Source organism: Lemur catta, chromosome 14, assembly GCF_020740605.2.
Source record: "Lemur catta isolate mLemCat1 chromosome 14, mLemCat1.pri, whole genome shotgun sequence".
Lineage (NCBI taxonomy): Eukaryota > Metazoa > Chordata > Mammalia > Primates > Lemuridae > Lemur > Lemur catta.
In genome coordinates this window covers 15,049,111-15,076,688 of record NC_059141.1, presented here as the reverse complement: position 1 = coordinate 15,076,688, position 27,578 = coordinate 15,049,111, and the positions used below count along the sequence as shown (strand labels likewise).

General features: G+C 41.3%; 1 protein-coding gene across 4 annotated transcripts in view; it reads left to right on the top strand.

The window, feature by feature from the left end:
- The window catches only part of ACSL5 (acyl-CoA synthetase long chain family member 5), a 41,779-nt gene extending 14,621 nt beyond the window's left edge, over positions 1-27,158 (top strand). For 2 of the 4 annotated variants that reach the window (XM_045568132.1, XM_045568131.1), the window contains exons 2-22: positions 2,921-3,105; positions 6,226-6,334; positions 9,627-9,691; positions 9,826-9,927; positions 10,525-10,624; positions 11,604-11,782; positions 12,570-12,602; positions 12,690-12,741; positions 13,554-13,627; positions 13,958-14,035; positions 15,190-15,324; positions 17,795-17,929; positions 18,444-18,539; positions 21,379-21,451; positions 21,744-21,832; positions 22,126-22,242; positions 24,213-24,356; positions 24,984-25,085; positions 25,570-25,641; positions 26,007-26,153; positions 26,883-27,158. In XM_045568132.1, the coding sequence (XP_045424088.1) occupies positions 2,950-3,105; positions 6,226-6,334; positions 9,627-9,691; positions 9,826-9,927; positions 10,525-10,624; positions 11,604-11,782; positions 12,570-12,602; positions 12,690-12,741; positions 13,554-13,627; positions 13,958-14,035; positions 15,190-15,324; positions 17,795-17,929; positions 18,444-18,539; positions 21,379-21,451; positions 21,744-21,832; positions 22,126-22,242; positions 24,213-24,356; positions 24,984-25,085; positions 25,570-25,641; positions 26,007-26,147 (2,052 nt within the window). In that variant the 5' untranslated portion in view covers positions 2,921-2,949 and the 3' untranslated portion in view covers positions 26,148-26,153; positions 26,883-27,158. The remainder of the gene's footprint in view (positions 1-2,920; positions 3,106-6,225; positions 6,335-9,626; positions 9,692-9,825; positions 9,928-10,524; positions 10,625-11,603; positions 11,783-12,569; positions 12,603-12,689; positions 12,742-13,553; positions 13,628-13,957; positions 14,036-15,189; positions 15,325-17,794; positions 17,930-18,443; positions 18,540-21,378; positions 21,452-21,743; positions 21,833-22,125; positions 22,243-24,212; positions 24,357-24,983; positions 25,086-25,569; positions 25,642-26,006; positions 26,154-26,882) is intronic. The other 2 variants (XM_045568134.1, XM_045568133.1) reach the window with 1 other exon arrangement.
- The last annotated feature ends 420 nt before the right edge of the window (positions 27,159-27,578 follow it).

Sequence of the window (27,578 nt, the reverse complement as noted above, 5' to 3'; positions counted from 1 at the left end):
CGTTCTCATGAGAGTGTGGTCTTGAAACTTGTAAGTATCTCCCTCGTTTGTGATGAGGTGGTTAGTCTCATTCTGTTTGGGGGCAATATGACTGAAGTCTATCTAAAAAAGAAGTAGTCAAGAACTGGCACATGATGGTCCAAATTAAACTCGGAGATGTGTTCTTATTTGTTCCATACCAGACTCTTAAAACTTGCCATTAGTTAAAATTGAGGTTTCACGAAACTTCAGTCTTCTGGGTCATCTAGAGGGGAAAATCTGACAATCTGGTGACCCTGGGCTCACATTACTAAGTGGTAACAATCAGCTGGGATTGACAGCGCTGCTCCCTTGAGAATTATCATGGGTTCTCTCTGCCACTTCTCCCCTGTCACCTGCCAGGCTATTTATTCGCCCTCCGTCCTCGCAACTGAACAGGAGTTTCACCTTTAGATCCTATTTGGAAGACCTTGTTTGCAAAGTCTTCTATTAAGTTGTAAATCTGGCTGTCACGGTGGCTCACGCCTGTAATCCTAGCACTCTGGGAGGCCGAGATGGGTGGATCGCTCGAGGTCAGGAGTTCGAGACCAGCCTGAGTGAGACCCCGTCTCTACTAAAATTAGAAATAAATTATCTGGACAACTAAAAATATATATAGAAAAAAATTAGCCAGGCATGGTGGCGCATTCCTGTAGTCCCAGCTACACGGGAGGCTGAGGCAGTAGGATCGCTTGAGCCCAGGAGTTTGAGGTTGCTGTGAGCTAGGCTGACGGCATGGCACTCGCTCTAGCCCGGGCAACAAAGTGAGACTCTGTCTCAAAAAAAAAAGACATAAATCTGCGATCCGGAAGAAGAGGGCAAAAGGCCTCAGTAGAACAGTTTGTTCCATTACTGGAGAAGGAAGCCGCCAGTAAGTATCTCTTAATTCGCAGGATTAGGGCACAGGGAAGAATCCCAGATAAAATACTAGCCAGACTGGCTGCAGTGTCCCAGCCAGAGGGGAGGGACTGGTGGGCCGGCACAAACAGGGCTTCTCTTCCCTTTGGCACTGCAGCCCCCTCTGTCAGTTTCAGTTTTCCTGGCGTAGTCCCCTTTCTCTGCCAGGGCTATGTGGCTGGCTCTTGAATGCTTTTGCATCCTGGAGTGCCACTTCACCTTACAAGTCCAGGGAAGGCTGAATCCCAAAAATCCCAGCTCTCAGAATCCTGCCAGGTGGACACAATAGCGCCCTTATTGTTATGTAACCTAGCACCTGTGGGACCTTGCTTTTGTTTTTGTTTTATCTTCTTTCTCTCCCCCTAAATGCAATATGGAAGGAAACAAGGAGCTGGAGACTATTATCCCAGTCTCTGGAGGTCTAGTTTTCTTCTATTAAATGGAAAGGGTCTATTCCAAAGTCATGTAATAACCAACTAAGGGGCAGAAAAATAATGATTCACTCAGGGTTTCTTGTGACTGTTCTGCCCCCATGCAAAATTCCTGCGCCCTTAAAGCCTTAGAGTGAAATGTTTCCCGTAATGGAGAACGTTCCAGATGCTAACTAACGGCAGTTGCCCCAAAGCTCTAAGGGCAGCTGTGATCTTGATCTGATAAAACTTTTTTACTGGGCTTGCTTTGTTCTTTTGATTTTGAGTGGGAATATTTGGCATCATCTCTGAGGCACTGTTCCATCAGGCATTGCAGTAAGCTTTGAAGAATGCAAATTCTGAACTTCATTTGCTGTCACCGGTAAGGTGCCAGCCAAATTTAGTCTCCTTTAACTCTGTACTAGAATCTCTAAGGAAAAGTGGGTTGTGGTTTTGTAGATTTTAACAGAGAAGCAGCAATGGGGAATGGTGTGCAAACTTGGACAAGTCACTTTACCCCTGCAATGGTCCATTTCCTCTTCTGTGAAATCCTACTTTTATGGCATTGCTTGAATTAAGTTACATGAACCATGTAAACATCCCAGCCCAGCGCCTGGTGTACAGTAAGTGCGCATGTGTTTGCCGCTCTTATTAGCCTAAACAAGTCTGAAAGCTATGAGGCAAGAGCTTCACAGGAAAAGATAGCTTCAACAAGGGTATGTTCCTAGGACTTACCCCTAAGTTGGTTCCTCTTCTTAGAGTACTTTGAAACTGAACTTGGCTGAAAGCTATAAGAAAAACTGGGTTGGGGAAAGCTTTTGTTGCTTTTAGTTTCTTGAGATCTCTTCTTGGCCTAACTCTTCAATGCTCACCATGTGTCCGGTCCATTCTCCGGCGCCTTTACTATGTACCTGGCTAATGTTTGCCTTGTGGAAAAATGATTCCTCTGGGCTCCCTGGAGGAGAAGATATTGGGCATAGTGAGTTGTAACACTGTTGATCTCTGAGACCCCTTCTGATGGTCCAGAAAGAAAGCAGTAAGGCATATTTGGCCAGCAGGAAATGTCCTTCATTTGCATTTCATGCAAAATGATTAATTTCTAAAACCTGTGGTGTCACCTCTACAGAGGCCTCCTCTTCTGTTTGGTTTATATAAGGGAAATGCAGCTAGAAGGGTCCTTCCTGGCCCTCAGTCTGCGTGGGCAGAAGCAGCTCTCTGGTGCACCCTCCTCTGACCACCAGCTTATGTTGGGCCCAGCAGGCCACCTTTTGGGCTTTATGTGCCAAAAATAAAAGGCCAGTCGTTTCTCAAAATTGTCTGGGAAATGATTAATTTGTTTCCTTTGATCCTTTCCGCTTTGTGTGAGGACAGTCAAGTAGCAGGGCAGGAAAATATGTTCTATTATTTTCAACATTGCTAAGATAAACAGTCGGGTAAATTTTGCTGCCAGCGAGGTCCAACTCTATTTGGAGGGTTTGGGGGTGTGTGTGTGTGTGTGTGTGTGTGTGTCCCCTTCTGTAAACACAGAACTCTCGAGTAAAAAAATATGGCCATTTCCTCTAAATTTTTCTTTCCCTTCCCCCCCTTTTTTTAAGGTCTGAATTTCCTGCTGCTATTCACAAAGATGCTTTTTATCTTTAACTTTTTGTTTTCCCCACTTCCAACCCCGGCATTGATTTGCATCCTGACATTTGGAGCTGCTATCTTCCTGTGGCTGATCAACAGACCTTCACCAGTCTTACCTCTTACTGACCTGAACAATCAGTCTGTGGGAATTGAGGTAACGTACCGGCCATCTTTTTACTTTGTCAACCTTGATGGGATGCACCCTGTAATTTCAAACCTGGACATAAATCATGAAGGAGATTGAGTGTAGTGTGGAAAAGTAAGCCTTTTAGGTTACAGATTGACAGACTACCTACAGATTTAAACTTCTATTACTAGCACATTTTCATTTGTAATAATAAAGGTCGTGTGCCAATCCTGATGCAGATTGCCGGCACCATATGTTATTCACCTTTTTTGTGCAACTAGCAAGCCAAGAATAGTTTTTAAATTTTTAAAAGGACGAGTAGAAAAGAAAAAAAAAAAGAAATATGATTCGTGTTCCACAAAGCCTAAAGTATTTACTATCTAACCTTTACAGAAAAAGTTTGCCAACCCGTGATCTAGATGATAGAGACAGTACTTTGGGGAGCAAGAGAATATTTTCATTGAGATACCCAATGTCTGAGAATGGTAAAGAAGTCATTACCCTGAGTTACATTCTAGCATTGAGTTAAATTTATTCTTCTTAAAACTAGTAGAAGTTGAACTGGGCTCATTCCCTTGGCTTTCAGCAAGTTACTCAGCTTCCTGTATCTATGAGCAAACAGAAAGCTCTAAGAATGTTCTCTTCTTATTTCTTTCCTTCTGCCTCCATGAATCTCTTCAATTTTGATCTATAGCCCTCTTCAGAGAAAAAAAGCATTCCTGTTCCTTCACAAGGCTTCTGTTCTTTTTATAATCTTCTTTCATCTACTCAGAAATCTCACTCGAAGTTACCTTCCCTCTCCAACACCCTCCTTTTTGGTACACCTGCATGTTCAATTTTCATTGGCATCTTCCTACCCTGCTGTATTCAATTTCCTCTCAATCCTTCTCTTTCCCACCAGAATTTTTTAAGAGTCATTTGTTGCTTTCCTCTTCTGAACTTCAACCCACTGAGATCCGACCTTTCACCAGGACCATCTCCTCCAATGCACTCTGGGTCACTCACAACCCAATTTCTAAATTCAATAACTTTTCCTTCAGCCCTCCTCTCAATTGACTTGAGATTTCTTTCTCGAAACTCCTCCTTTGCCTTTCATGATATTGTTCGATGAGATTTCTTCCTAATTTTAAAACAATCTTCCTTTGCCACTTAGATTCTTTCCTCTCCTAATCCTAGGGTTTCATACTCAGTATGTATTGATTTCTTTAAAGCAGAGGTTGGCAAACATATTCTGTAAAGGCCAGGCAGTAAATAGTTTTGGTTTTGAGGACCATACGGGGTTTGTTGCAACTACTCCACACTGCTGTTGTAGAGTGAAAGCACAATACCAGACAGTCTGTAAACAAATAAACATGACTGTGTTCCAATAAAACTTTATTTATAAAAGCAAGTGGCAGGCCAGATTCAGCCTACAGGTTGTAGTCTGCCAATGCCTGCTCTAAATCCTCACAGCTGAGACTTTTACAACTTCAAAATGTACCTAAAGGCTGTGACACTCAAATCTGACTTTCTAGTTCTGACCTCAGTGATACTCAAGTAACTCAAGCTCTACAAGTCTCTCTATTGCACATAGTCTCCCTTCACACACACACACACACACACACACACACACACACACACACACACACACAGGCTTTCCTGCTCTATCTCAGTTACATGTTGTCTCTTCTTATCCAGTTGCCTAAATTTAAAAATATAAATCATCTTTGATTCTTCCTTCTTCCTCACCCCATGCATGTACACAAACAGCAAGGCCCTATCTTCCTTCACTAGATAAGAAACTTTATTTTTGATATTTTGTCTTACTGTGACATCTCATGGAAATCTTCCCTGATGTTCTAGACTATGTCAGATCCCTTGTTACAGCCTCTTGTGCTACCCTATACTTCCATAGCCCTTATCCTGGCTAGTAATTTACACTTTGAATGCTTGTTCAGTTGATGCCTATTCCTCTCTAGACTAACTTTCATGAGGGCTGGACCCTGCCTGTAGCTGCTCTTGTAGCTCCGGGATCCATCCGAGAGCCTGATCCTTTAGTTCCAGCTGACATTTCTACGTAAATCCCTAGCTATTCTCAAATACCCTGTTTTCTAGCTACATACCAGGCTCTGCACTGTGTTTTCTTGCCTCCGTGCCTTCCTTTACACTGATCCTTCACTCTGGATTATTCTTCCTTTTTTTTCCTCCCCTACCCTACCCAAACCACATCCTTTTGGTAAATGCCTAATTATCTTCAAAGTCTCCATTAAAATATATTTTCTTCCCTGTAACCATTCTGCTTAATACAGAAATGGTTGTTTCATTTGTTTCCCAAATGCTGTATTTATTTTTATTACAGCATGTATAGCACAATATTCATATTTGTATTTTTCCCCTCATTATTCACCTATACTCCAAAAACCCTAGTTTATGAGGTGCTCAAGTGTTGCTATTTTGCCTTAACTCACATCTATAGTGCTTACACAGTTCCTAGAACAAACAGTACTCATTCAATAGAAGTTTAAACTTGATATAATAAAAAAAAAAGATGTAAAACTATACATATAGGCCAGGTGCAGTGGCTCATGCCTGTAATCCTGGCACTTTGGGAGGCCTAGGTGGGAGGATTGTATGAGGCCAGTAGTTCGAGACCAGCCTGATAAACATAGCAAGACCCTGTCTCTACAAAAGGCAAACAATAAAAAAATTACATGGGCGTGGTGGTGTGCACCTGTAGTCCCAGCTACTCAGAAGGCTGAAGCAGGAAGTTTGCTTGAGCCCAGGAATTTGAGGTTACAGTGAGCTATGATGATGTCACTGCACTCCAGCCCAGGTGACAGAGAGAGACCCTGTCTTTTAAAAAAGATACATATACTCTGTCTTCTGCATATGTATGCCAAGAAGGTTATCAAATACATAACCATGACAATCTCTGGGTGGTGATATTACCGATCAATTTTTTTGTCTTTTTTATACTTTTATATTTTTCAGAATTTCTATGATGTGAACATACTACAATTTTGAGATTTAAACAATTGATTGAATAGCAAAAAGAACATCCCTGTAACCTCAAAATCAGTATTTGTGTTCTCTTCAATACCATTCACAAAGGTTTCAGAAAGGGTACGAGAGACTTGGCCTTGGCCTAAACTTGGTCTTGTATCTTAGGGAGGAGCGCGGAAGAGTCCTTCCCAGAAGAACAATGACCCAATACGTTACTACTTCTCAGATGCCAGGACAATGTATGAAATTTTCCAAAGAGGACTTGTGGTGTCTGGTAAGCCTGGCAGTCTGTCCTTGCCTGAAGAAGACTGAGGTCGACTCTGTTCCATACCTCTTCTTCCCTGTCTCACTCCTAAAACCCCAGCTGTTCAGATGCAGTGGTCTCAGCAGACTCACAATATATTAATCCAAAGTAGAGGAGACGTTAGCGCGGTATCAGGATGGGTCCTGGAAACAATGTGGGACAGACTTCAGTGTGAAGCCCAGTTCTTCCAGTTCCAGCTGTGTAACCCTGTGCAACCCACTTTGCCTCTCTGAATCTGTCTCTCACTTAACACAAGAACTTCCCTGCCACGTCGTTTTTAAATAGTCAAGGAGATAAAGCGTAAGACAGTATTTTGACTAACTCACTAGTGCAGGGCATTTGTTTAGAAACATGCTTTTCACAAATGCACTTCCATGCATTTACAGATAGGGAATCTGAGACAGGATTAGCAGTCAGGACTCCTGACTTCCTGCCTCGTCCTTAACTCCAATACCACACTACTGGCCCATGCTGCCACTCTTAGTATCACTGAATGAAATTACCTTTGGACTTTGTTATACACCAGCAAATGGGCTTTGATAAGTTCCTTTGGAACAGATCCAGCCTTAATATTTATATCTTATATCACTGAAGACAATGCTGGACACACACATTTTCTTTCAAAATTAACTTGCTTACAGCAAATAAAAACAAACCAGGTTCTATGTGGCACATAAGATACTTCATTTAGAATGTTTTTCAAAGCTAAATTAAAGCTAAAGCAATATGGGTAAGATGGCTTCTCATGTAAGCAGGCATGAGAAATCTGGTGTGGCTACTTCCATAGAAAAATGACACTTCTGGTCCTATCGGGGGTTGACTATATCAGCCCTAATATACCCTTTTAACTCCTAGCCAGTAGTTTGTCTATGTTGAGAATCACCTGGGGCTATTGTTTAAAATATACATCCTCTGGCTCCACTTTAGTTTCACTGAATCAAATTTCCAGATGGTGAGAACTAATAATCCTCAGGAAGCTTTGTATTTTTAACAAAGCTTCTAGAGAATTCTGTATAACAGAGTTTGAATTCTACTTAGCCTAGGGTGGCAACTTTGCCAAGAAGTTGTTGATGGGTGGACTCTTTGCAGATGGCCACACGTTAGAACTTAACAAGGTCTGAGTTGCACAAGTTAATCAAAGGCTAGGCTGTTGCCTGGTCAGGAGTTTGACTAATAGGGTAAGGTGATTAGGGCATGGAGTTTAATGAAATCGGAGTTGCTGCCCCTTTGGGCCAATTATTTGACTTGTTCCTTGGCTACCAGCCTCTGCTAGCATTCTCATCAATCAGGAAGTGATAAGGAAATGCAGAATAGTTTCTTTCACATTTGTCAGCTCTACCACTTACTGGGTGAGCTTGAAGACGCTGTACCAGGGCTTCGTAATTCTTAGCACAATGGGAAAGATAATAGTTGGAAAGACTGAACAAGTTAATGTGCCTGGCATGGAGTAAGCATTCCATAAGGGTAACTATCATTAGCGATTAATGTTAGCACCAACTATCTCATTCCTCGGTAGACCACCCGAGGCCTGCATGCTGGGGCAGCACTGGCTCCAACCATCGGACCAGGCGGGACTCACCATGCTTAGGGGAAAGTCACTGTCCAAGATTTTACTTCTTGGGTTTTCATGCAGCTGTTTCAACAGGAAGAAAAGCACTAATGTTTCCTGTGGACAGCCTCCTCATTGTTTTTTATATCTCTTTAATCAGAGTAACTATCTCTTTCCTGCTTTCCTTCCTTTTCCCTCTAGACTTTAGTCTAGAAGTCCACTGATTTGCTTCTGAATTCTTAGTAACCCTCTCTCTGAATACTTCCTTTTGGCAAGACCTGTATTCCTCTCAGCAATTTGGCCAGATCCTCTATGTAAAATTTCCTTCCCTTCTGCTTGTCTATTTACAACTCGACTCATTCTGGTTTAAATGTGGGGGCTTCTCAGCTGCTAAGGGTTGTTCCTCAGCCTAATACCACAACTTCCGTGGCTTAGTTTTAAGAGTTGAGATGACTGTTTACTCTAGTAAATAGACGTTCCCAGACTTATTTTAACTTTAAGTAAAGCTGAGTAGTTTAGAATTTCAAAAGTTAAATTCTTCTGTTTGTAAATGTAAGACACAAATTGGAAAAATATTGAAGGCAAATGTATGTGTGTGTATGTGCGTGCATGCATATGTTCTTGTAGTTTTTTTAAGAGCCTTGGTATCTTAGAAGACACTCATATAAATGGGTAACACACATGAACAGATGATTCATTCGTGAAAGTAAATAAAACTTAACAAATAAGGGGACAAGTCCCACTTTACTAGCTGTTGAAGAGACTTAGACTAAACTAATAACTTTTCAAACCTATCAGACCAGAAGACATTTGTAAGAGACTGTTTAGTGTGATAAAACTTGGTAAGTTGCCAGTGGGAGGAAAGTGAATTGTCACTTCTACTCTGGTAAGCAGTGTGGTGCTAGGTATCTGTTCTGAGCCTCCCTTACCCTTTCCAACCCACTTGTTTCATTTTAGGGACTCTATTCTAAGAAATGGTCTAAATTTGAAATTATTGATTTGAAAATACTTAGCATTATTTAAGGTGTCAAACTTGGAAACAATCTAAATACCCACAATGAGATAAAGTCAACTATGGTACAGCCCTTCATGGATTAGCCATTGAAATCTCTACGGAGAAAACGTAATAACATGAAAATAATTATAATATATCAAATTGGGAGAGGACGCAGAATTCCAAATTATTATATTCATTTCAAATATGTAGAATGGATATAACTCCACAAAACTATGCAAAGGAGCTATAGAAGGGAATGTCAGTGTTAATGGTATTTGTGTGATGAGATTGATGGTTCATATTTTGATGTTTTCCTACATTTTTATGAGCATGTATTTCTTTTATTATAGGGAAGCTCAATCTAAGATTATTCAATACAGGCTGTTTGTGTTGGTCACATTACACGGGCTAGCCCATAGGGATGGCTTTCTCTGAATGCCTACACGACCATGGAGGTCACATATCCAACACTGAACCACTCCTGTTTTGTAGCATTTCCTAAATGTTTCAAGCATAGTTTATAAGCCTTCAAGAACTTTCTGACTTTGCATTTCCATTTTCCATTTTTCCTGACTTTGCATTTGGACACATAAGAGCAGCTCAAATTCTTGTTTGATTTATCTGTTATGTTTTGCCTCTTCTTAATCTCTTTTTACCTTTTCTGGTACAAAGGATTTGCAACTGGAATTGATTTTCTTTTAACATTATATTTTTAGACAATGGGCCCTGCTTGGGATACAGAAAACCAAACCAGCCCTACAGATGGCTGTCCTACAAACAGGTAAGTCAGGCCCATGGTTTTAGAAAGATTCTTTTGGTAATACAGTATCCTGAGCTAATTTGGTCTCACTTGAGCTTTGACACCTCTCTCCCTTTCTCTTCCTTTCTCTCCCTCTCTCTCTCTCTTTTTTGTAGGTGTCTGACCGAGCAGAGTACCTGGGCTCCTGTCTCTTGCATAAAGGACATAAGCCATCGCCAGACCAATTTGTTGGAATCTTTGCTCAGAATAGGCCAGAGGTAACTATGTTGAAGCTAACTAAGGGAAATGAATCAGGATTAAGTTTAAAACCTTTAAATCCCACCCCTAAAGCATTCTGGCACTTGCTAATGACTTACCAAAGCTAGTTCAGTATCTCATACTGCTTATTCTTCTGCTTGAAAGAGGCAGATTCTGACCTACCTTGTCATGAGTATGTACACGGTGATGTCTTGCTAGCCTACCTTTTTTCATTCACTCCCTTCTTCCTACCAACCTCTGTCTCTACAACCAAATTCTACCAGTCCTCTAAAGCCCTGCCCAGTTTTCTTCACTTTCCCCAAAGCAGTCCCAAATAGACTTGACCTCACCCTTGAAAGTGATCTCTGCATCCCTAAGACTCCCTAATGCTTTCCACACCTCTTATGGATGAAACCTACCACCCTCTACCTTTGTATTATTGTCTACCTTTGTATTGTAGTTGTCTCTGGGCCTATCAGTGACAGGCACTCTAGCCCCACAGTGATTTTTTTTTTTTTTTACATAAAAGTTACCAAATAAGCATTTGTTGGCTGAATGACTGAACAAATACTCTTCAAAGTCCTCTCCAATGCTTACATGAACTTCTCTCTGTACAGTGGATCATCTCTGAGTGGGCTTGTTATACATATTCCATGGTAGCTGTCCCCCTGTATGACACCTTGGGAGCAGAAGCCATCATTTATGTTGTCAACAAAGGTAAAACTTTGCTAGTACATTACAACTTGATTCTTTCTTAATGCTGAGTAATTCCTAAATCTCTGCTTACTTTTAGAGGACTTGAATTGCTGTGGCCAGAAAATGCTTAAGGCTTTCTGATTTTGCACTACTTAGGATATAACTTACAAGGAAGTTACAAAAGCCCATGAGGCAGAGATCTGCACAGATAGAAGCTTCAATGAAATGCTTTCAGGTGACATAGTATGATAATACAGTTTAGAGACAAGACTACTTACTTTGAACACACTGGATAAAAGACTATAGAGTGAGCTTAATTGACTAAATCACAGTGAAACTACAGATGTAATTTTCTACCTTTGTAAATCCAAGTCAGTACAGTTAACCAGCATGTGCCAATACCCATGGTGAGTCTATAGAAAAAATTGCCATTGTTAGAGAAACAAGTCCAGTTTCAATGGGCAGCTAACAGTCTTTTCTGGTCCAAGGTCCAAGAAGATACTTTCTGTCTTGAAATGAGTAGATCCATTTGAACACTAGATACCATCAGAAGCTTTGTATTTGCACAAACAAGTATCAAAGCAAATGATCACATTTAGAATCATAAAATGTTTATCAGCTATAAATCCCATTTTCCCCCTCCTTCCTCTTCTACTCCCTACTCCTCTCCTCAAAATAAAACACGTTGGTAGGACCACACCTCAGTCATCTATACACATCATCTGGATGACTTTTCTTAAGCAGAAGAAATTTCATGTTTTTTTTATAAACTGTAAAACGTGTTAGCAGCATGCAAGAAAACCATGTGCTTCTGTTTCAATTAAGCTCATTTATTATTAATGGAATGTTTCAGGTTCAACACTATAAATCTGATTTGCAGACATAATCTCCTTTGGGGACCTGCTAGCTTTGAAATTTTTAAAAATCTCTTCCTCCTTGCAAGGCAATTGAGTACATAACAGAGCAGGAGGGTGACCTGTGGCTCTGTTTCTGCTTTCAGCTGATATCGCCACAGTGATCTGTGATACGCCCCAAAAGGCATCGGTCCTGATAGGGAATGTAGAGAAAGGCCTCACTCCAGGCCTGAAGATGGTCATCCTCATGGACCCCTTTGATGACGACCTGAAGCAAAGAGGGGAGAAGACTGGAGTTGAGATCTTAGCCCTGTCTGATGCTGAGGTATGGGTCTGAAATTCAGCTTGCAGCTCGAAGGCTGGTCCAAATCCATGGGCAACTTGCAGGACGTCTACACAAGAGCACAGAGCTATTGTTCTCCAGGGGTGGGATGGGAGGAATGAATTAGACTTGTGCTGTGAAGCTTTGAGAATGATTTTCTTAGGACAACTCAGAAACCCGTGCCAGAGAAGGACAAAGTACTATGGCCAGCTGCATAGAGACTCTAAGTAGAGAATGCATAAATACAGAGTTTAGTAATAGCTAAGTAATAGTCCTGGAGCCAGGCTGCCTGGGTTCATGTTCCAGCTCCATATCTATTATTAATAGTTAGGCAATCTTGGGCAAGTTGCTGCACACCTCCCTTTCACCATCCATAAAATGGGAATCAAAATAGCCGCCACTTCACAGAGGTGTTGTCAAGAGTTAAATGAGTTAATATATGTAAATTGCTCAGGACAGTGACTGGTCTGATAAGCCCTGAATGGTTAACTATTCATATCATTCACAAAAGATTTAGTTATGGTCCTAGGTGACTGAACCTTAAGACTATGATGGTAAATTCAGACATGTGGGATCTGCCTTCTTCAGGCTGATGTTCTAGAGAAAGCTCATGCTCGTCCCTGGGGCTTCCACTGTGCCTGAATATTGTCTTCTGGGTCTGATCCAGGTTGGAATTTTGGTTATATTCCCATAGAGGTGTTTTCATGGAGAAGAGAAACAGAGGGCTGCATCTGTCATAGTCTGTCCATCTCAACTAATGTCTTTTCTTCTTGGTTTTCTGTTCATGTAGAATCTAGGCAAAGAGAACTTCAGTAAACCTGTGGTAAGTTTTCTTCTGCCCAGATATGAGTCTTGCCATAGTCAACTCTCAAAGTTGGTGATAGACTAAGCCCTTGTGCTTCCCCTCCAGCCTCCTAAACCGGAAGATCTGAGCATCATCTGCTTCACCAGTGGGACCACAGGTCAGTGTCTGTGAAGCTGTCCCTTGGAGCCCTGCTCAGCCAAGAGCATGGCTGGAGCCCTTGCCCACTGGTGGGCTGGTAAATATACCCTACAACTGAGCCCTATCCTAGGGGCCCACCGTCTCAGACTTCTGAGTGTGGATTCCCAAGTAGAAAAACATAAGCAGAAGTAAACAAACTTGGCTGAGTATACTGGAAGGTGTTTACCTGCTATGGATTTCAGGGTTCTTAAAGATGACATTGAAAAGTCAACTCCCCCCCCCACCCCACCACCCCAACCTAGCACTCTCTCAATTTGACACCACCGGAATAATTTCATTCAATCAAGGTAACTCAGTGACAGTTCTCCACAGAAAGCTTCAGCCCCACCCTACATCCACCCATTTATTAGAATGCTTAATAGTTTTAAATGTGTCCCATGATGGTGTATCATTAAATTCACTCCAGTATGCCCAGTTTATAAAGGTTTATAACAATATTACTAGGTAATATTTGTAGATTTGAAATTCCAAACAAACAGTACAAGGTGTTGGCGGGGTGTTATTTGGATTTTTCTTTGTGACTGTGTTGCTGTTTGAGACCGTGGCTGTCCCCTGTGTGGTAGTAGAAGGCCAATGATGCATTCAGCAGTGGATTCTCTGGGGGCGTTAATTATTCCTAAACACAGGCATGTGCCATCCACAAAAACAGTGACAGGAAAAACTCTTGGCTCTCTGGAACCAGACCAGTTGAATCTAGCTGCTTCTTTCAGGGTCAAAGGCTACCTATTAGCTACATAAAGGATCTTTCTCTCCACCTTTTATTTCCTGCAGGTGACCCCAAAGGAGCTATGATAACCCATGAAAATATTGCTTCAAACGTTGCTGGTTTTCTCAAATGTATGGAGGTCAGTGGTCAATTGAAAAAGAGGGTCTCATTAAAATGTGAATCTGTCATAAGATTTTTATTTTTGAAGTTAGAAGAGGCATGGGTTTGGGGGTAAGTTTAAGTCCTGGTGTGGTCTTTGGTCCAGAGGAGTGTATATTTTCAAGCCTGGTCTTTTAGGATCACTGCAAATCTCTACACTTACACAGTTAAAGGCAACTCTTAGAGTTACACAGTGTACCACCTGCATAACTGTATGTGGCAGTCCTGAGAAGGTAGTTTTTAAATGTCCTTTGGAAGAGAAAGTTGACATTAATTCAATGTTGTCTCCTCTTTGTTCCCTGATCTATAGCATACTTTTGTGCCCAACCCCAATGATGTGACCATATCCTACCTCCCCTTGGCTCATATGTTTGAGAGGGTTGTACAGGTGAGTGTTCTGTGTTTGTAGCAGGTATGTGAAAAGGGAGTCTTGACTTGCTAGTCTTGTGTTGATTCCAAAGGCTGCTATACAACATTTACAGCCCTTTCTCTAACATGAGAGGCACAGGCAGGGACTTGGCTCATCTGAGTTCTACTCCTGACATCACCTCTAACTTATGGAGCCTTCCTCTTTAAGTTTGTGTGTGCCCAAGGGGCTAATACTTGCTCCTGCTTTCACAGGGTTGTGCGGGGCCAGCGAGATCACATCCAGGAGCTTTCTGTCTCTCTGCCCTTAATTCTGAGCTGGCACATGCGACATTGTGTCTTCTTTTTAATTTCATTTTGGTTAGAATTTTTGAAAAGGTCTAGGGTTAGAGAAAAGGAAGTTCCCCATAGAGGGTCAGGGAAGAAGCACCCATGTAAGCTGATCCGTGTCCCCCACGGGAGTTTTTGCACCACGCCTGAGCGTGTGAGGTGGTGCTGTCAGCATGGTGAGCATGGTGTGGGTGCCGGAGGAGGGCTGCCCTTGTGTGGGTGGACTCCAAGCTTTTCAAGCTATTCTGAGGCTGATTTGAGAACTGAAAGCAGCATCAGCCTTTCAAAAACACAGATAATAAAACTGGAAAGTCCTCTCTCTGCTTCCCCTCCCCCAAATGCCTCTTCAACCAGCTTATGGTTGATGCCTAAAATGTCAAACAATGTACGATTCAGTTCCTTGGGCTCAAGTGTTGATATCTGATTAATAAAAAATCAATTCTAATAAGCCTTTTAAAAATATTGTTAACACTGATGAAAACTGGGATGGTCTTATGATTGAAGGCATGTCCTACTTTAATTGGCAGTGTTTTTTCTTAGTGCTACATAATGAATGATGGTGTCTTGCAAAGAAAGATATCTTAGACTGTCATACAGAGCTGTGGTGGAGTTGGGAGGGCCACAGTCTCATTGGTCTTATCTGTCCTGTCACCTCAACAGAAATGAATTTCCATCCTTTCTTGGGGGGAGGCTCTCACAGTCCTGGGTACCTGAATTGGGGGCGGGGTGCTGTACAGGGAAGAGTACCCATGGACCCCGCAACTCACTTTCTCAATTCCATCCAAGACAGGCTCCACCCGAAGGGGTCCTTTGGCTCTGAGCTCTGCTATTTGGTTTTGTTTTTAGGCTACTATATACTGCTGTGGTGCCAGAGTTGGGTTCTTCCAAGGAGATGTTCGGCTGCTGCCTGATGACATGAAGACTCTGAAGCCCACGGTGTTCCCCACAGTGCCTCGACTCCTTAACAGGATCTATGATAAGGTGCTAACCTTGCTTCTAACAGACTGGCCCTGAGATGAAGGGACTGTCTGTGACCTAGCCCTGCACTAAGGCTCTTAAGTACTCTATACCACTAAGAAATTTGCTCCACATCCACCCCTAACCCCTTACAAGTATCTACTCAAATCCATGTTTACAAGTCCAGCCATGAAAAGCCCATATACATAAAAGCCCTTTTCCTCTGGATAAGATTACCTGGACCTGAACTCAGACTTGGGGAGCCCCTCAAAGTCCAGCTGACTTACCAGGAAGTTGTCACTCTGCTTTCATAATGTGTCCTGGGTACCGAGCTTCTTGCTGAGGTGCCAGGCCCCAGGATAGGCACTTCGGATGCATTTTCTCATTTAATCCTCACAAAAACCTAGAAAGGTCACACTTACTATCTCTAACTGATGAGGAGGAAACTGGGCCTCAGAGGTTAAGTAACTTTCCCAGCGTCATATATAGTAAGGGGTAGGGCCAGAAGCAAACTTTCACATAGGAGTTGTAGGTGTCATTGATCACTGCTGTATTTTTCAATAAGGATTGCAAAATGGTGATTTTTCTAATTCTGTCATTGCTCTTGCATTCGTCAGCTGAGATTCTTCCATAAAGGCATGATAAATATTTCATTCTTTCCCTTTATTCATCGATCTTCAGAATAATGGGATTGGTGCCTCGGCAATCTTCAAAAGTGGTCAATGAGGTTTTTTTTCTTTGTATTTTTAGGAACTTATGATTTTCATATTTGTATGTTTAATTTGAGTCATTCTTTTTGATTCTTGATGAATTCAAATTGTCCCATCTTGGAAGTTGGGAGCCCTCACCGGGTTACTTGTACGTCCTTTTGATGTGACCCCTGTAGTCGTTGATAGGTTCCTTGCTTTCTGGCACAAGATGTCCCAAACTCGTCTTACATATTTCTCACCCAAGTCTTAGATTGGCCAATTTCTCTCAGAAGCCACTGGATCTGGGATTTGAACTCAGGCTATAGACTAACATCTCATAATTCCACAGGCTCGGAGCCCTAGAAGTAATGCATGGCCATTCCTCACATGTTTTGGACCCCATCCCTGAGATTCTAACATTGCCTTTCACGCTTAGGACTCTCATCAGATTATAAACTGGGGCTCCAGTGACAGGGCAGGTAGTGTTCTAGAACACAGATGACCCCTGGACATTAAAAGCCCTGGTTTCTGGCAGAATTGTTAACAATTCTAACAGTTGTTCATCATGCTATGGAATTATTAGATTGGATTGTTGTTACGATTTTTGTTCATGTTATTGGACCATTTTGTATTTCTGAGAGATAGTTATTATTTTATAACACTTAATACACAGTTCACTTATGGAACTTGTTTTTAAAATAAAGGACTTTTTTTAGTAGAACTCTCTAATTCTAGCTCTTTATCAGTGACTTGTTTGGGAAAGGGTGAGTCTTACAAATGTTAAAGGAAAATAAATCTCTTATAGTCGAGAGAGGTATCAGGAATGGCGTGATGCAGCAAGCATTCGAGTGTGGATCTTAGAGAGAGATGGCGAGATATTGGTAAAATGACAGGTATCGGCACAGTAGGATGCCGTGATCCTACAGTACAATTTATATTAGAAGGTAAAGATGAGCAGTCCTTGTTGGCTCAAAACCCAGAAATGAGAGTGTAAACATGGAAGATGATCAGAGAAGCATTCGTCAAATTTTGAACTGGAAAAGAACTTTGCCTAGAATCTGACTTCCAGAAGGGTAGAGTCTTGAAGGCTAGTATATGAGTTCAGAATTTAATTTCAGACCTAGGAGGGGAGTTCTCTTTGAGCTTCACATGGGAAAACTCTCCTTTGGCAGGAGTGTGGTGGATGGATTGTAGAATCATAGTGAGGCCAGAGTCAGGGAGACTAGGAGAAAAATGTGAGCTGGGAAAATGGTGTCACAGTTAAGCCCAAAGGGGAAAAATAATCTAAGTAGGAAAGTCTGTCAGGTTTTGTATGCTATGGCTAAAAGCGAAAGGTGGTAACTCTCCAAGTTTAGTTATATAAGCATCATAGGGGGACAGCGAGGAAGAGGTGGTCCTTGTTTAAAAAAATCAGATCCTAGGCTCTTCTCTGACCCCCTAAATCAAAACCCTAGAGATGGTACCTATTGAGATGATTTTTTTTCCAATCTAGTACCCCCCAGGTGACTTTGTAGGTAGTCCTTCTTGACCATCTTTTTAGGACATGCTTATCTCAGTTGTCAAATGTTTTGGCCAAGAACCAGGAATGTGGGGAGGGGCTTGAGTTCTATACATGTGTACTAAGCTCACTTCTTTCTGAGTGTGGCCATAATTATTCTCTGGGTCCATCATTATTCAGTAATTGAGCCCATCAGTGTGGGACACTTCCTTATGAAGCTAGAATGCTCCATCTCTTGCTCACTAACCGATGGCCTTGGTGAGTACCTTCAATAGGTTTCCAACTAAGAGGAGCTATCACCCTGCAGGTACAAAATGAAGCCAAGACACCCTTGAAGAAGTTCTTACTGAACTTGGCTGTTGCTCGTAAATTCAAGGAAGTGAAAAAGGGTATCATCAGGCGTGACAGTTTCTGGGACAAGCTCATCTTTGCAAAGATCCAGGTAGGTTGGGTGGGTCCTGCATTGAGCCAGGCAAATATCTGGGCTGCCCATGACTCAGTGTACTCTGCTTTTCCTCTGATGGTTGAGCATCACTTTAATTGGAGATCCTTTCAGATTTTGTGCCCACTTACCTTTTGAGACACCTCTTGTACAACTTTGCCACTAAAGGGAATTGGGCAAAAAGCAGATAAAAGATTTTATTTAGGATCTAGCACTCCCTCTTATTCCCTGTTGAGGTCATAAGTAATTTGAGGAGTCCAAGAATACAGATTATATGAGGAACTTTAAAAAATGTAGCTTCTGTTTCCAGTTATGGATGGTGATGACAACAATAGCTAACATTTTGAGTGCCTTTCTACAATGCCAGGCTCTATTCTAAGTGCTTTATAAATTAATATAAGAAGTAATGTAAGTTTAATTCTCATAACAACACTGAGCTATTATACTCACTTTACAGTGGGGGAAATGGAAGCCAAGAAAATAGGTTTCAGCAAGTCTTATTTCAATTGAACAGGACAGCCTGGGTGGGAAGGTTCGCATCCTGGTCACTGGAGCCGCCCCCATCTCCTCTTCGGTCTTGACATTCCTCCGGGCAGCAGTAGGATGTCCGGTAAGCCAAGTACCTTTTCGAAGATAGCTTATTTTACTTTTTCACAAATAAATCTCACTGTTGAAATAAAAATGAAAATATAACTAGAAAGTACCAAGGAAAAAGTCACCCAAAATCCAAAGAAAATATCCTTCTAGTCACTTCTCTACACATCTGTGAACAGAAACCTCTACGTAAATAAAATCAGTGTTCTAAATACTTGTTAGGCCAGGCACAGTGGCTCACACCTGTAATCCCACCACTTTGGGAGGCCAAGGCAGGAGGAGCACTTGGGCCAGGAGTTTGAGATCAGCTTGGGCAACATTGCCAGACCCTGTCTCTACAAAAAATAAAAAAGAAATTAGCCAGGCATGGTACCTGTAGTCCCAGCTACTTGGGAGGCTGAACCAGGAGGATTGCTTGAGCCCACAAGTTGGAGGCTGCAGTGGGCTATGATTGTGACACTGCATTCCAGCCTCTGTGACAGAGCGAGACCCTATCTCTAAAAAAAATAATAATAAAAATAAATAAAACACTTTTTAAACAGTGCCCCATCAACATTGCTCCTTGTCAAATAAAGATCTGCAACATCTTAATGGTTTTGCAATAGTTCATTGAATGTACAGTTGACCCTTGAACAACAACAGGGGTCAGGGGCACCAAGCCCCTGCACAGTCGAACATTTGGGTACAACTTTTGACTCTCCCAAAACTTAACTACTAATAGTCTACTTTTGACTAGAGCCTTACCTATAACATAAACCATCATTTAACATATATTTTTATGTTATATGTATTTTTATACATGCTGTATTCTTATAATAAAGTAAGTTAGAGAAAAGAAAATATTATTAATAAAATCTTAAGGAAGAGAGAATATATGTACTATTCATTAAGTAAAAGTGGGTCATGATAAAGGTCTTCGTCATCATCTCCATGTTGAGTAGGCTGAGGAGGAGGAAGAAGAGGGGTTGGTCTTGCTGTCTCATGGGCAGAAGAAAATCTGCATATATGTTCAAACCCAAGTTGTTCAAGGCTCAACTGTACTCAAATAACTAATCTCCTGTTTATGAACACTTGAGTTGCTTACCATTTTTTCACTGTTATAATCAATCAATCATTAATTGATTGATTGATACAAATGTATGGGGCCTCATTTGCCCACACTCTTGCCAGTGACAGACTTTATCAGTCATTTAAATCTTAGCCAGTCAGACACATGAAAAGTCTTACTGCAATTTTGTTATTAACACCAAACATCTTTCTATTGCTTATTGACATGTGTATTTCTTCCATGAATTATTCTATTACTTCCTTATAGAAAAATGGGCAAAGGATAATTTGGTTCTTTTTCATATTGCTTTCTAAGAGTTCTTCATATAGTAATACAGGTTGAATATCCCTTATTAGAAATGCTTGGGACTAGAGTGTTTTGAATTTTGGATTTTTTCAGATTTTGGGATATTTGTATTACATGGGTTGAGCATTCCAAATCCAAAAATCCAAAATGCTCCAATGAGCATTTCCTTTGAGCAGCATGTCCTTGTTCAAAAAGTTTTGGGTTTTGGAGCACTTTGGATTTTGGATATTTGGATTAGGGATACTCTACCTGTAATACTAACTTTTGTCATATTGCAATTATTTTTCCTAGTCTCATCTCTTCTGCCTTGTGTATGACTATATAAAAGTTTCAAATGTTTTTGTGGTCACATTGATTCATTTGTTCTTCTTATGGTTTTTGAATTGCTTAGACAGGACTTCCTAACCCCCAGTATGTCATAAGACTGTTTTCACCCATACTTTCTGGTAATCTTATCATTTTCCATTTTTCCATTTAAGTCTCAGCTCCGTCTGGAATTTGTCCCAGGGGTTGGCCATGGTATTGTCTCATTTTTCCTCCAAATGGATAACTAGTTCATTCATTCAACCAACCATGAACAGCATGGACAAAAGAGGCATAGATTTGTCCTCACAGAGGATGTCCCCTATCTATATAACCACTATCAGAAAAGATCCTGCATGGATGCCAAGGCCAGATGTCCTCTCGTCTTTCAAATTAGCATCCTCTTGGCCATTCTTAATACCTTCCTTTCCCCTGCCTCCAAAACTAATAGATCAGAAGGTCCTGTTGCTACCCATCTCCCAGAAATGTTTTCTCTAAGCCTTCCTCTCTCACTCTACCAATTCTGCATATCACAGGCCACACCTACTACTGTAGGCTATTAACTTGTTTTCTGTTACCAGCCTCTCTCCAGTCAAGATTAGCTTCTATACCAGAAGTTGGCAAACTGCAGCACAAGCCAAATCTGGCCTGCCACCCGTTTTTATAACAAAAATGTTACTGAAACACAGTCATGTCCATTCATTTATATATGGCCTTTGGCTGCTTTTGTTCTGCATTAGCAGATTTAAGTTGTTGAGACAGAGACCAGGTGGCTCACAAAGCCAAAAATATTTACTATCTTGACTTGTACAGAAAAATTTGCCAACCCCTGTTCTATACTATAGCTGGAACTATTTCCCTTAAAGCTACTCCCTTTCTTTAGTTCCTTCAGTGGTACTCTGTTGTTCAGGTTCAAGTTCAATTGTCATTGGGTTGTACATAACTAGTGAATAACTTACATTTTCCCACCTATTTGAAATGCCACATTTTCATGTAAATTTCTATACTTTAGTCTATTTCTGGACCCTTTTGGTTTTTGAGTGGCCAAAAGCCTCAGCAGCTTGGGCATGAATTCAGGGTTTTAAGACATTAAGTGTTCTCAAACCCTTAGAGACCTTGCTTTCCTCTTTTCTTGGCCACAGGGCTTGAGGAGCTCATGCTTTATCTTGAGTACATCTCAAAACTTTTGGTTTCCCAGGTGCATGAAGCTTACGGTCAAACAGAATGCACAGGTGGCTGTACATTTACATTACCTGGAGACTGGACATCAGGTAAGTCCTCCATCTGCTGGGCAGGAGGTGCAGTGGTTGGGAGAAGGGTTCTAACTGGACTAGGACTTTGGAGTCTTAATAAATCTGAATGGACGCCAAGGCTCTGCAGTATCAAGGCAAATGCCAAACTCAGTTTGTGGGTCCAGGCCTGCCTATCTTGGTTATTCTGCATTGGTGCCAGGTGATTTTTTAGTCTTACTCTTATAGAGTCAATCCATAAATATGTCAGAAATATGCCTGGAATTATCACCGTTTTCTGGTTTCCCAGTTGATTCAGTGTGGTATGTTCTAGGCCATGTTGGAACCCCCATGGCTTGCAATTATGTGAAGTTAGAAGACGTGGCTGACATGAACTACTTTTCAGCGAACAATGAAGGAGAGGTGGGTAGGTCGTGCCCTTGTGGCAGATAATCACGGTGGGGATGTTTATATCAGAAAGAGTATGAAATTGTGAACAAGCTTGGGTTTGACTCCTTTGAGATCTTTAGCAAGGACTTAAACATCTCTGAGCCTCACCTTTCTATCCCCTATGATCTGGACTAACAGCTGGGGCTCTTCACAATGTAGTGGAAATCATGAAATGATTTAAGGTGGGAGCAGGTGTTTTATAAAGTGCTCATGCTGGGAGTAGCAGTCTTTGCTATTGTTACCACCTTGTGCTGTCTGGTGTGCAGATCTGCATCAAGGGCTCCAATGTGTTCAAAGGATACCTGAAGGACCCTGAAAAGACACAGGAAGTCCTGGACAGTGATGGCTGGCTTCACACAGGAGACATTGGTCACTGGCTCCCGGTGGGTATTTCCTCATAACTTCTGGGAGTCTGCGCTGCTACACTGGGGAGAACGGTCTGTTTATAGCAAGAGGGGCAGAAATGCAAGTAGCTTAATCAGCTGAGGCAGCTGGAGGGGATTAGGTCAGTACCCTACCTGGCTTATGGTTTCTTCATACTGTGAAGAGAAGAACATACAATTGAAAGAACCCAGGCTGGGAGTTGGGGGATCTGTGTTCTAGTCCCAGTTCTTCCACGGACCAACAATGTAAAATCCTGAGAAAGTAACTTAATTTGTGATTTGGAGCTGCCAGAGCTAGAAAGGCCTCCTTTCTCTAGGCCAAAGAGTACTTTTGCTATTTCGATCACAATGTTGCAGAAGACACCAAGACATAGACCAGTTGAAGGGTTTTCTTTTTGCCTTATTCCTTATCAAATACACCATCTGCAGTCATTAATTTTACCAACAGTGTTTCCCGACCCAATTCAAGGTGAGATTCTTTAATAAGTCGGACAGTCCTGAATCTCAGAGTTGGCATGAGTCCCTTGCAATGAAATTGATTTGCTCACAGCCAAGGAAAATTAGGTGACTGTTCCAGGAAAGAGGGTAGGGTGGTGTGGTATTGCTTTTTTCTTTTTCTTTCTTTTTTTTTTTTTTTTTTTTAACTTTCCTTGGGGCAGAAATTGTGGTTTAACTCTTGGGTTCACTTTATGAACTTTCAAGAGATAATTCCTTCCCAATTAATAGAGACATATTAAAACAAGGAAGCACAATTTCTAGATCAAGTGTTTGCAGAGGCTAGTGTTTGTCTCTCAGTGACCTTCACAGCTCCTTTCTGTGGCAGACACAGAGACATTTTTAAGCACAGCTTGCTGCCAAATATCAGCAGTAGTCATGGTCAATCCTGTCTGTTTTCCTAAGGGAGGAAATTATTGCAAGGCAGTGATGGAGCCTTAGAACCCCTGCAGATTTTCCAAAGGGTCCCCCCTCTCAAAATTTTGTCTACTGTGTGCTGGGGGAGTGGGAATGTACCTGGAACTTAAAACTCCTTTCTTGCTCAATCAATATTTAAGTGAGATTCAAGGAATGCTTGAGAATGAGACCTCTAAGATGTATTTCATAGATTTGGGTTTAGTGGTATCTTGCTAACAAGTCTGTTTCAGTTTGATAAGAGTTCCCTGTTTTAATAAGCATAGGATGTAGGCAATAGATACGTTGTCACACCTGAGTTATAGAAGGCTGTACCTTCTTAATCACTTTCAAATAATAAATGTTTGGGTGAATTGATGGCTGATTTCTTGAGTCAACCTTGTTGATGGTTCCAGGGTTGGTTCAGTCAATTGCCCTACTTAGAGTGTGATCATGTGGATTGCATTTGCCACTTGTCCCAATTCTACAATTCCAATTTCTGAAAACCTAAGCTCCTCAGACCAATTAGCTCAGAGAAGTGAAGCTGCAAATGACCTCTGGTGGCTGGTCAGAGAGTCCTCCCAGTCCAGCTTCTGTCCTAACAAGCCCAATGAGGGACTTGATTAGCACAGTGGAGCTGCTGTAGCCTGCTCCTGGCTCTAACAGAGACACATGGCAGGGCATCAAGGAGGGAGAGAACAACTGAATTCAAAAGTTTTGATAAAAGATAACTCCTTCCCTATTCCTGAGAGTTCTGGAAATGGAGTAATTGGAAATTAAGTTACTGGAAATCGAGATTTCTTCTTTGGGTGAGGCACCCATTTACATAACCCCAGTGGGTCCGGGGACTATCTGTGAGGCTGCACATTGACACGCCTCATAGAAATACAGTACAGACAGGATCTTGCCGGAAGCTGCTTCCCTCCTCTTTCTCCAAAGCTAAGAAAGAGAAATGAAAGACTGCTCACAAGTTTCTGGAGCGATCAGCTTTAAAGAAGAAAAGCAGCTCTGACTTCACCACTCTCCCCACTGATAACACTCCTACGGCTCAAAAATATTGATCTTTTATCTGTCTCACATAGAATGGAACTCTGAAGATCATCGACCGTAAAAAGAACATTTTCAAGCTGGCCCAAGGAGAATACATTGCTCCAGAGAAGATAGAAAATATCTACATCAGGAGTAGACAAGTGTTACAAATTTTTGTACATGGGGAGAGCTTACGGGTAATATATCATTTTTTAATGATAGCCATTTTCAGGCACAGACCATGCTGATTTCTGTAGCTACCGGGAATTTATATAGGTGGGCTCAGGATGAGAAGATCCTTGCTTATAAAACTAATGAAATGAAACTACATTCCGAACCGCAAATAAGGCAATATCAATTTTTTTGAAAGTATGATAGACTTTGTGAACAAGTTGGTAAAATTGTTAATACAGTTGTACTAAAAGGTAGCCATTTAGTAGTAAAAGAACTGCACCTTGGACTTGGTTTGGTTTCCACTCCAATAGGAGTGGCTCTGACCCAATAAACTATTTTATATGTACTGTTCTTAAACTTAGCTTTTTAGGGGGTGGGTTGACATGGACAGGCCAGAGATGCTTTAAGCTTAATGTTGAAGAATCACATCTGGATAGATCATTTTGTAATGAGATGCTGGGTGGGAAAATGGAGTAGAGTTCTGTGGGGGTTTGAAATATATGGTGAGAGAAGAGTAGGACACTAGTTCTGAATTTGAGGTTTGGTAGAAATACCCATTATAATGATATAACCCTGCTTGCTTTACCCACTGGGGGACATTGCTACGCTAATTGTCCCACGTCCATGCACCTTGTATTTCCTTTCCACAGTCATCCTTAGTGGGAGTGGTTGTTCCTGACCCAGATGTACTTCCCTCATTTGCAGCCAAACTTGGGGTCAAGGGCTCCCTTGAAGAACTGTGCCAAAACCAAGTAAGTCTTGCTCAGGAAAGTTCTATGCACACTCATGCACCCATCATGCCAGAGAAGAGGCCCTACTAGCTGGGACACCCATGAGCTCCCAGGACCTCCTTTCTGGAGGAACAGACGCATCCTACATCTGTGACAGGTGGCTGCAGCCCCAACAGATTGAATAGTTTTATGAGATTGGGGGTTAGGATTGGGAGTTCAGAAAACAAAGTTGTATTCTTTTTACAGTAATATGTTCATTATGGGGAAAAATTGGAAAACAAGAGTAAAAAAAATGCCACCCAGAAAAAAAAACTCTAATATTTAATTAGGGTTAATATTAATATTTCTTTTCATTTTTTCTTTGATAAATATTGGGTGTATAATGTGCTTATACATATTTTAAATCCTTTTATCCTGATCAGCATTTTGAGTTGGTTCATGCTTAACCTTTCATTTAGGCTCTTTTTCTAATAGCCTCATGTTAAGTGATGTTTTGTCTTCCTAGGTTGTAAAAGAAGCCATTTTAGAAGACTTGCAGAAAATTGGGAAAGAAAGTGGCCTTAAATCCTTTGAACAGGTATATACTACTACTGGTCTTATTTTGGTCTCTCGTCACATTAGACGGTTTTATTTAAAGTTTCTATTTCTTATGGGTTTAAATGTATAATAGCTAAAGAATTGGTTTTAGATTTTGTACCATTAACTATAAATGGCAATGACCTTTTGTAGTTACTTGTACAGCCCTTTTTTGCTGTTTATTATCCATTCTCCCGTCTCCCTACTCATTTCCTTTCCATATTGGAGTTTGTGAGAATGGGCACGTGTGACTGTTATCTTCACCCTCCTGCGCCAACCTCCCTTTCTTCACAAGGCCCTCAGAGGGCTCTGCAGAAAAGTCCAAATTACTAATAAGCATGTCTATATGTTCATCTCCTTTCCCAGGTCAAAAACATCTCTCTTCATTTAGAGCCATTTTCCATTGAAAATGGCCTGCTGACACCAACATTGAAAGCAAAGCGGGGAGAACTTTCCAAATACTTCCGGACCCAAATCGACAGCCTGTATGGGGCCATCCAGGAGTAGGTTAAGGTACTTAAGGCTGGAAGGGGCTCAAGGCAGCCTGCCTGCCTGCCCAGTCTGCACTGCTTGCGGCAATATGGATTAAAAACGTTTTTGTTCTTGCCTCCTTTCTGTTATTTTACCTACTAAACTATAAAGCCACAGCTTTTGGCTTTCATATTGAGAGATTTATAATATAGAAGCTTAGCCCTGAAATAAATAAATCCTGTTCTTCCCATCTTAAATGTTGCTCATATTAAGGCTTTAGGGCTCCTTTTATCAGCGTGACTGTCTTCAAGGTCCCCGTTCATATTCAACGCCCCTTTCTCATGATCTCCAACCTTAATGCCATCTTGATAAGTGGCTACTAGAGCAAGGGTCAAAGGGAGCTTCTATGACTTCTTCCTTATTGTTTTATAAGCCTAACTTGCCAACAGTCCTAACACTTATTTAAGTCTTCTAATATTCAAACTAGGAGATTTTTAAGTTCTGAAAAGCTGTTTATAATTCATGTTTTCTAGCTATTCCACAAAACCACTAAAATTTTAAATTGAGTTTTAACCTCTCATATAATATCTATGAGACAAATTTCTTCCAAAAATCTGTGTACATGAGGGAAAAATTTGATTGTACCAAACATTTCCTAAACTCTCTAATTAGATCTGAGAGTACTAAAAATTGGGGCTCTGACATGTTTTCCAAAAAGAATGTTGCTCCTGAAGTATTATAGTAGCTGGTGACTCAGTCTGTTCCCTGCAGTTTGCTGCTGAGCTGGAGGCTATGGGGGAAGGAGCTGAAACTATGTCCAGTGAACTTTTCCAGTAAATGAAGCAAGCACTGAATGAAAACCTCCTGCACTGGGAATAAAGATCTATCGGGCAAGCATGATGCCCGCACTACAGGCTTATCTTCTGTGAAGGAACCAGCTGACCTTCCCTGACCCTTGGATTCCAGTTCCTGCTGTACCTTACCCCAGATAACAGGCGTTGCTTCTACCTGTAAACGTAAAGTCTTTAAAATAAACTATTACAGATACTTATGTTGTGGTGTTTGTTGCCTCAGCGACCATAAAAATCAAGTAAACTAGTGGTTCTCAAACTTGGCTGCACACTAGAATTATGTAGGAAATTTTAGAAGATACTAATGCCAGGGTGCCACCCCAGGGATTCTGATGTAAATGGCTAGAACACAGCCTGGACATTGGAATCATTTGTTAAAAGGTCCCCAGGTGATTCTAGTCTGCAACCAAGTTCGACAGCTACTGAAGAAAAGCAAGTGGAGAGAACTAGGCTTTCTTATCCCATAGCTGTGAATAATAAAACACATACCAGCTGGGCCAAAACTCCAACTGAGCATAACTCATTCTTTCTCCTTTACCACCTTTGTTGTTACTCTAAGTAATCTTGAACAATGTTCTTTTCTGGCCTTTACTGGAGTTAAAGAGAATATTCTTGG